Below are 10,779 nucleotides of genomic sequence, written 5' to 3'. Positions count from 1 at the left end.
AAAAAAATTTTCCTAATTTTTCTTTCATTTATTGTAGTAACAATAAGCAATAAGATTTTCAAAGCAAAATTGCCAAGTTTAATAGACCTTTTTGTTGTGGTATTAAACTGTTACACATAAGAATCCTTTTGCATTAATTTGAACAAAGTTTAGGAATTTTCCAAATATTTTCAGAATTTAGGAAAAATGAAACAAACTTTTTCATTTTTTCGTCAATCTGTTATTGCAAGTATAATTTTAAAAGTTAAAGCTAATTGAGTTTTTAGGGAAATAGTTTTAGTGCCGGCTGTAATTAAAAATTAAAAATTTAAAGTTCAATAATGTTTTTAAAAATGCATTCACTCGAATTTTCTCGGAACTCTTTCAATTATGGCAAATATGTAGGTATCTGAAAATCGTAGATTATTTATAGTAAGATTTTAATCCGTCCTGAGAATTATTATGTTTCTCCTTAAAATGTAATTATTTCATCAAAAAAAAATTTAATGCAATTTTTCAGAATTCATCTAAATTTTAAATTTCGAAAGTTTATTTAGTTCTTAAAATAATTTTGAAATATTTAAAAGTTCTTAGTTCTGCAATGATCTACATTATGTTTTGCAATGCCGAATCAATGTATAGTTACCGCAATATCTAGTTCTTATTATGCTGGATGTAATTAAGTTTATGGATGTAGACGAATATATTCAAATATTATGACTTTAAAGAACTTCATTAAACAACAGTTTCAAGTTTTACACAGACTTATATACAAAGTGATCCCTATCGTGGTGCAATAGCATGTATGAGGGTGTAGGTCTTTGATTGTAAGGTAGGTACACAAAAACATAAAAGCATGATTTTTCTTTGATGTTATATAAAACGGGTTATAAGATTAACTTTGATTAAAAAACCCATTGTTCTTTTACTACAACACTGGCATAATTCAAATTTGAACATTTGAGAAAATCTTATTTCAAAGTTTTGAAGTTAATTAATGTATGTTTTCCTTCTGATAGCATTATATTGTAATTATACAGTAAGCGACAGTTGCAGGAAACGAGCAATATTGCTTGTCATTTCTTTTGCAAACCGTAACAGCGAAAAAACTAAAAATTGTCGTCACAAAAGTAATTTTGATAATGACACTATTTTACTTTTGAAAATTTTAGGTCCGCTACAATATTACGTTACATCAAAAAAATACTGTTATTTAAAAAAAAACTAAAATTCTCAAAAAATTTATTTTTTAAACGTTTTTAGTACCAGGATTGAAATTGGTATGTACTTCGTTGTGTTTTTCTTAAATAGAGTATCACACGATCATTCTAACATATACATAAAAGGACTGTTATATCGGACATAGCCGAAGTTATAGCCTAGTTTTTACAAAGACAGGCAAACAAAAATTGCCTGTAAGAGCCTATCTTTATCTTTATCTCCTATATGGGGTTGGTTGAGCCTTTTATTGTTTACAAATTGTGTATAAATTTATACGCTGGTATAAGCCAATATACTACTATAGGATACACGCTGTTTGTTATCTTTCATTTTGCATATTTTCTACACTTAAAGTTAGTAAATATATAGTATACACATATGTATGTATGAATATAGCAATTTGACCAAAAATTCATCAATAATTAATTGAAACATAGTATCGTAATTCAGTATTTTAATATAGTAGTATTTAATGGCAACTCTGCATGTGGTGTTCTACTTTACCATTATAGTAATAAAAATATATGAAACATAGAACGGTAATAATAAAAATTATGTTTTTTTTTTTAAAGTCATCATAAAAATTTATACAATAGAAAGGGTTAAAAATCATTTTATTTTTAATACTAACTTTGATGTGCGTAAAAATTGGTTGCTTCAATTTTATTCTTTGTTCTGCTCTGCGATTAAATATTGGAGAATATTGATTGACTTTCGTTTTATCAATTGTTAAGGTTGTTTGAAAAATTCTAGAATTAAAACTGAACACCCACACTACAGTAATTTTGTAATAAAATAATTTTAAATTGATGACTTTTTGAATGAAATGAATTCAATCAGATTAAAGCGGTAATCTTGTGACGCTAATGATATTATTTTATATTATTTGCATAGATATTCACTGAATTGATTTTTCATCACTTTATTTTTTTTTTGAATAAATGAATTTCTATCACTTTTACAAATTGCTATAAAGCGATAGTCCTGTAATTCTGTTGAAAATTCAAAATATCTCAATTATATGCAATAAATTTTTTAAAAATTTTTAAAGCAGCCTCAGTACAATAATGTTACCCTCGAGTATATTAAAATTAAAAATGGCAAATTTAGAATTTCTATACCTTTAAAGTTTAAACTTGCTTTCATCTTAAAAATTTTTTTTTATAAATAAATTGCAATTGTATTTTCCATATGGATTTTGTTTTTATTATCAAAGAGTTCTTCTTTTATGTTTCCCTCTCTGATTATAAGTTAAATAACCGTCTGTATCCTTAAAGGATTCTTTTTATGTGAATGCGAATAAATAAGAAACAAATGATGTGATAATATTGAGATGAAAAAAATGTTTTTTTTTTTTATATTGCTTAGTAATTTGATATTTTACATTTTAAAAGGTTTTTATAGCCAAATTTTATATCAGGCTAGATAAATTTTGAAGGTCTTTGTTCTCTATTCTTTGCTATTTGGAGGATTCTTTTGAAGTTGTTTTTCCGTAAGTGACCATTCGATAAAAGGGACCGTAAGTTGAAATGAAGTTGAATAATCATTTTGCTAAATTTATGCATTTAAAGAATTCTGAATTTTACATTCAAAATAATTCAATAAGAATCTATGGCTTTTTTATATAAAATATTTTATGTTATTTAACTTACATTAGTTGGTATTTAGCATACTCGTAATTGAAATATCACTAATTATTTTCCATTTTAACTTGTTCATGATCTTATAGTTAACAACAAAAGTGTAAGTTTTACATACAGGTGTCTTAAAGTTTGCCATGTCAACGAAATATTTCTTTGTTTTTTTGTGCAAAAATGTTTTTTAATATTTTGATAAAATTCATGAATTTATTTTTCACTAGAGACAGTTTCATTTTGATGAATTATTTAAGTTGAATAATTACAAATTAGCATTTTAAATTTTTATTATCTTAAAAATTAGATTCAGACTTATTTTAAATAATGAATGCATTGTTTGCTTATTGTGCGGTATGAACGCATTTTTAAAAAATTAGCTCTACTTGTAGTACAAATACAAAACCGAAGTGAGTTCTTCTACTTCATAAAATTTATTTAAAGTGTTTTCGTTTTTTCTTTTAAAACTTTTAACATTATTTATTTTTCATTTGTTTTATTAACAACAGATTAATCAGTCAGTCGTCTGCATAAAATCCTATTCGATCAACTCAAACGGGGGTTAAAGACTTATTTGTATAAAAATACTTAGTATTTGTGTTTTAATGAAAGTAATTTCGATTTTATTAGTTTGATTCTTTTTTGCTATATTTTACTTAAATCTAACTTAACTGAAAAAGGATTTCATTGAAATGGATTTTAATTGCAAGATTATAAAAAACGAGTTTTATATTTTTATCAAATAAAGCAAAATTTTTTTGTATGTGTCTGGAAGATTTTTAAATGAAAGCATTAATGAAGAGTTGCTTAATTCTATTCTTTGTTGTAAAAAACTGCTTTAATTTTAAATAAAAGGATTTATTAATTGAAGTTCAATAATGCAATTAATTAATAAAATTTTACATAATTAAATAAATTCGGAATCTTACTGCATTGTGAAATTTTTAATTACACTTTCAATTAAACAACTAATTAAGTTCAAAGTATCAATTAAATTGATGACACTATAAAGGTGTTGAATTAACCATTTTTGAAAAATATTAATTTGGTGTGTTGTAAATAACTCAATGAAATCCCGTAGTTAAGTAGTAATGATTAACTATATTAAGTATTTATTGAATTTGAATTACAAAATTTTCATTTTAAACTTTTATCCAATACGTTGATAACACTAATGTATAATTAAATTTAAACAACAACAATAAATTAATAATTACACTAATTTTTTAATAATTTTTTTTTGTATAATTATTTAAAGTAGTTAAAATCCGTCTTAAAGTTAGGTTTAAGTATCAAATTAATATTGCATAACAATTCACAATAACAATTAATAGTATTCACTCAACTAAGCAATATAATATTTTTCTATTTCATCCTAGATATATGCAATATTATTTTAACTATAATATGAGACCATAAATTATTATGATAGCAATTTTAATGTGATTGAGTTGTTTTAAATGAGTAAAAATAGATGGAAATATAATTTTTATTACACATTGATTAAAAATGTTATTGTTACAGGTGAGTGATATTTTTTAAAATGAATGATAAATGCGTTATTCGTATCAATTGATTTGATATTGAATCAAAAGTGCATGAGTTGTTTATTTCTTCAAATTACTTTTTAGGTATTTTTTTGTTGATTATTTTCTTTTGTCATTATAACTAAATAAATGGCGTTATTACAGAACTTTATAATATACATGTGTAAGTATATATTCATATAGGCATTTTAGTGATAGTGGTCATAACGGATCATTGTCTTATTGGAAAACATGCCAGAAGGATTGGCCGCCATGGGAACTATTTCTGCAGGAGCTGGTGTGACGAGGAGGAGAAGAAGATGATGGCCCATGTCCTCTTCTTAAGCATTGGTTTGGTAGGAAGATGGCGGAGATTTCTTAGATCATTTGTCTTTTTACGGACTACGGATATGAAGAGTGTAAATGCTTTGGGCCTTACTTGGTTTCTGAAAAGCTCCGCCTGTTTCTCGTGAGGGCGGGGGATTTTCCGGATCCGGCGATATCAGAACTGGACATGCTTACCTATGTCTACCTTGCGGTAGCTCCGTTAACCTAACTTAACCTAACTTGTATAGGCATTTAATTTGTAAGTATATATAATTTTGAATGAGAAAAATTATATTCTAATATTAAAAATCTAAAGAGTAATCGTTTAGGGGCTCTATAGATATTTGTAATTATACATAATATACCTATGTATATACCTACAAACGTATGTGAATAATGTCGTTTTATTCTTTGGAAAATGCAATCTTATTATTTTTTAATGTCTTAAGTAATAACCCACTTAAGTTTATTTAATTAAAATAATTATGTATACTTAACAATTTATATACTGTATAACAGAAACAGAACGAATAATTATGTAGATTTAAGGATTTTGTATTAAAATGAGTAATGATCGGTATTTTATTTTATGAGTTTTGTAATAGGAAAATTTATTAAATTAACATTTATTCGGTTTAACATTTCGGTCTTATTGCCGCAATAAATTTATTTACTATTTAACTAGAAAATATTTAAATATTTGAAAAGGTTTACTCAATTCGTAATGGTTAAAACATTAAAATTCAATTACTTTTTTATGATTTAGACGCTTACAGGTAAAAACTGTTACAAATTTTCTTAACTGAGAAGCAAAATTACTTAAGTTTTGCCATAAATAAAAATAAATAATGAAATTTACTTAAGAAAACTTTGTTATTTTTTATTAAAATCCTTTTGCAAAAATAATTAAAAAAAAATATTTCTTTTTAGAATTTGAACTTTTTTCCCTTAACGTATGTTTAAGGTAAAATTTTTCCATTTCGGTACATAAAATTTATTTTTTTCCTAAAATTGTTGCAATTGAAATACTACCAAGTTTGTCATCTTCATCAGGTTCAGCTGCATATTCTTCTTCTGTTTGCGGTTGGAAAGAACAACATTTTGAACAGAGTGGTAAATCTAAAAATAAATAAAAATAAAAATTTTTAATTCAAACTTTAATTTTAGTAAGTTACACACAGTGGAGTATATATATGTATAACAGACATAAAATCTTATAATTTTCGTTAATAATGTATTTTACGCTTGGTTAGATTGACGCAGATTGACGTACACACTCTTATGTTACATAGGCCCGAATGGTTAAAATAAAATAAAAATTGCCATATTTGTAAATTCCTCGTCGAACGGAACTTTTTCAATTCATACATTAATGATACAAATTTTAAATTGTTAATATTGATTGTATTATTCTTAGATGCAGGGCGACATACTTTGATTCTTAAGTGTCCGGAATCTTAATTTAATAAATATTTTTTAATAAATTATAAAATTCAATTTACCATTAAAATTCACATTTGCCAAACTGTCGATATCAGTGTCATCATCAATTTCAACTGTACTATTATCACAACACCATGCACAATTTTTATATTTTCTTGGCCTCAATGTACTTGGTGGTGGCGTATATATTTGTGTAGTCATTTCAATTTTATTTAAAGGCATCTTAGTCGAATCGCTTTTAGGATATTCATTGATTTTATTTGAAAACAATTTATTAACTTTTGTAAATTGTGTGTTATCACGGGTTCTATCACGATACATATGAAATGACTTAATCGTTGTTGATGTTGTCACATTAGATTTTTGTAAAATTTTATCATCAGGGAATACTATACGTTTCCCACATTCACTTAAGTTAACCACCTTATTAAATGGAAAGAAAAAATAAATAAAAATTAAATATTTATAATGCTTTTAAAATAAAAACTACATACTAAAAATAAATTAAATAAAATAAAATTTAATTTGATAATATCCAACATCTTCATTTAAGTATTTCTTCTTAACTACATTTAAAATATTTTAAGAAGTTCAATTCTTTTGATCCCATTTGGGAAAATGAAATCAAAGTTATGCTTTTTGAACTTGAATCTTGAAGAAAAAAAAAAGAGGATTGTTTTCTTTATAGGAAAACCGGTTAATGCATTAAAATTGCACAGTATTGCTTAAAAGAAAAATTAGTGCCAGTTAGACCGATCCTTTAGTTGAAAAAATGTAAATGGAATTTATTGGAAGTGCATGAAATTTGAACAAATTGCAAATTAATTTAAAACATTATTACTAATTTGGAAGGGCTGTGAAATATGAAAAACAAATTTAAGTACACTTTTAAAAAAATATTTACTTAATATTTTCCACGAGGACAAAATATGTTGGTAGCATTATTGTTCAATGGAAAATTTACGTCAATCATTGTAGTCAATTTCAGCAGCAATTTTATTTAAGCACAGAAAACGTTATAATCTTAATGTAATCAAGGCATTTTGGTTGGGTAAGGAAATTAATCAATTTCATCTATAGTTACAAACATCTGCTTTAAAATAATATTTTACTGCATGTCATTTGTTTGCGTCTATCCTTACATAACTCCAAATTTACATATTTAAGAAAATCGCATTTCGTAAATTTTTAGAATTAATATTTTTTTCTCCTTGTATGAGAATTGATTCATAGAGAAATAGAAAAATGTTTCTTTTGCATAAAAAAGAAACATTTTAAGTTACAAATAACTTAGAAATTGTATTTTTTGAGTTACATATGTCACTGTTGAAACAATTGGACGATGTATACTGAAACCTTGAATAAAAAAAAGTACTAAAAGAAATTAAATTGGCAATTATTTACATTTTGTTTTTAAAGTAAGTAACCTTCTATAATATTTTGAATACCAATGTAGTTCACTTTGTTTAAACATTTTTAGCTCTCAAAATATCAGTGTGTTCTGCCTTTCATTTGTATGAAGAAAAAAGGTAAACGTTTGACAAATAATTTAATAATTATTTTATTTTATAAAATGCTTTGCAATGTTATAAATGTGAAAAGGAATAAAATAACTATAAAAATTTAAGTTTGAAGAAAGAAGTAGGGGGTATACTTTGTTGTTATACTTTAGACTATTGAGGATTTTTACTAATTGTGAATACGAGTACTAAGTTTTCTACTGTAATAAAATTTTTGATGAATTTATTAATATTAGAAAGTTTTTGATTATTTATTTTATATAAAGAATAATAATATTGTATAAGTTTTAATTTATTAAACAGAGAAATTTCTCCTTTATTTGTTAACGACTTATCCCTGCATGATTGCCGATGAGTCTTTTTGTTAGCTTAGTGCACAGGCTTCCGTGGTTGTCCAGATGGGGCCCACTTTATTACTACTGCTAGCAATGCGTGATTAAATTTTTGTTAATAATTTTATTAAAAGAATTGTGGGGCTGATAAAACGTTCTTATAAAAGATTCTTTCTTATACTTTATGAAATATAAAAAATATTTTGAATGAAAGTATGCAAAACATAAGCAGACAAAAATTAAAAATCGTACTTATATAGCAGCACATTTAAGCGTCATTATCTTTTAATATCGCGTTCATTATCTCAAAAATATCATAGTTAAAATTTATAAAACATTATTATTAATACGTTTTTGGACTCAAAAGAACTTAATGTCTTTCTGGTATATAAGAAATGTATTAGAAATTTTAAGACTTCCGATATTGATCGACACCAAATTTAAACCTTTTTCAAAATTTATTTTCTTCTTGAAACCCTTTTTAGTTTTTGAATAAAATGTACAAGATTTCGATAGTTATGCTGGAATCCCTCGAATTTTTTTTCGATTTTCATTTGGAATTGAAAAAATCGGTATACTGAATTCCAGGCAGGTGCAAACAAAATGCGATTGTAGTCAATATCAAATTTTTTGGAATTTTTTAAAATCGAAAAACAACCTATGGATAAAATGGTGTTTTGTGAAAGAAAATATTATTTTGAATAATCTGAAGGTAGAAGGTATCCAACGTCGGTAATTAGTTATTAACGACGCCTAATACTATTAAAAAATTAACAGCACATGTACTAATTGTAATTATTTGTAATTTTTAAATCAATATTAACTTATTAGTTTAAAGTCGAACTTTAAATATTTGGGTAAAAATACTCTTGTTTACACCATATTTCTCACATTACCGACCGGTTTCTTAATGAGAATAAAGATGTTTTTATTTTCGTACATAAATTAAGATTGTTTTTGATTTGATTTGTTTTAAATATTAATCACGCTTGTTTACGAATCTATTGTAATAATAATATTTAAGATAAAAATAGTAAAAACAGTATTAAAATTTGGAAAATATGATTAAGCTTTCAAAACGCCCGCAGCGTTTAAATATTTATGTATAAATTTAGTTGTATTTAAATTTTTACTGTTAAGGTCCGAAAACTTATTTATTAAAAGAAATCATTAAATCGTATAGTTTAAAAACTTACTTGCGACTCAATTTAGGCTCAGTTTGTCAAAACCTTGGTATTTCGAATTAAATTTTAAAATTAATAAGACACTGGATTATTAAAGTACTATTAAGAAGGATGTTTTCTTCGAAAAATTCGCCTGCTATCCTTAGCTTGAAAGAGTGTAAGTGGTATGAACATATATACATATATACATTCTTGCTCAGCGTAAAACTCTGAGTTGATTTATACATGTCCGTTTGTCTGTCCGATCGCACGATAACTGAAAAACGAATAAGGCAAACATCACCCTATTTTCACAGGTTTTTTTTTCTGCCAAGGACGGACACTATTGTAATTGGGATAATTTTTCGTTAATTTTTACATTATGAAAATTTTAATGGAATAGCTGCACTTGTTCGGATAGCTCCCATACAACTCTAAAAGCAAATTTTAAATATTCGAAAAAATAATAAAGCCAGATTCATGAAACTTGACAGTCGTGTATCCAATCATAGGTCAGATATATCCACGAAGTTTCTATGAAATTGTTTTACTGGTTCGGAGAATTGGTATAAACAATTAAAAACTAATTCTAAATATTTCGAAAACAAATTTTTTTACTCAGATTTTCTAGGTGTAGGATAGATTTCTACCGACTGAAACGTTTTTACTTGTTTATGTACCTGTTTTGACAAAATTTCACGTTTTGTGAGCTTCCTCATCTCGATTTGTTATTTTCTTATAATGATGCAGGAAAATTTTTTAAAACTGTTCTAAAAGATTTATATACGTTCTCGGAATTCCATCGTATATACGAGTACAAGTTCGCAATCATACACATATTTATATGTATGTATGTCTCTTTCAATTACTGTCTTCTTCTTTTATTAATATGTTATTGTAGAATTGTATATTTTTTTGCTTTTTTTTCTTTTATGTATATAAAATAGGCAAAACTGGTATATATATGTATATGTATATTGATTTTCACGATTGATATTGTTAAAGGTGTTATTTAATGGCTTATAAAAATAAAATTTTGATATGATTGTGTCAAGTTTTGCGGTGGTTATTATAATTTGTGTTTAAAACTATGTAAATAAGGGCCATAAATTTAAGATTTTATTATAGACTTTTAGCATGATCACAAGTTATTCATCTTATTTTGAGAAACACAGCGAAATTTATACTTGCTGTGGTATTTAACAAATTTTTATAGTATTATGCAAATTATGAATGGAATTTCTTAAGTTTGAATTTTTTACAATGGATTTGAGAAAAATTTTAAATAAATTTAAGAAAAGGGTAACAACCGAACCAGTCATTTAGTTTTTCATCTTAGTAAATTGATCTTATAATGGAGTTTCTGGGCTATTCATTCACTTTTCCATAATATAATGTATAGAGTGTGTAACTTCACAATAATATTCAATGAATCAGCAAAACACGTGTTTTAAAGTTTTGGTGATTAATTAAAAGTATTATAAATGGTGATAAATCAATGTGAGAGAAATTGTGATTAATTTTATGTTTTTTTTGTCAAATATTTGTTAATTTTTTGTGACATTTTCACCTTTTTCTCACATACATACAAAAAAAAAGAAATTTATATTGCCTCTAAAAAGACCTTTCTTTAA

At 25.4% G+C, this 10,779-nt stretch overlaps 1 protein-coding gene across 1 annotated transcript; it reads right to left on the bottom strand.

Annotated features, from left to right (window-relative positions):
• Positions 1 to 5,681: 5,681 nt before the first annotated feature.
• LOC129613181 (uncharacterized) lies at positions 5,682 to 6,689 on the bottom strand. The gene is made up of 3 exons (XM_055527149.1): positions 6,625 to 6,689; positions 6,190 to 6,553; positions 5,682 to 5,806 (listed from the first exon to the last, which is right to left on the bottom strand). The coding sequence occupies exons 1-3, from the start codon at positions 6,676 to 6,678 to the stop codon at positions 5,682 to 5,684; spliced, it is 543 nt and encodes a 180-aa protein (XP_055383124.1). The 5' UTR covers positions 6,679 to 6,689.
• Positions 6,690 to 10,779: the final 4,090 nt, after the last annotated feature.

The sequence above is a fragment of the Condylostylus longicornis genome, unplaced genomic scaffold, assembly GCF_029603195.1.
Source record: "Condylostylus longicornis isolate FDR11 unplaced genomic scaffold, ASM2960319v2 ptg000004l, whole genome shotgun sequence".
Taxonomy (NCBI): domain Eukaryota; kingdom Metazoa; phylum Arthropoda; class Insecta; order Diptera; family Dolichopodidae; genus Condylostylus; species Condylostylus longicornis.
This window is presented reverse-complemented; position numbering and strand designations above follow the sequence as displayed.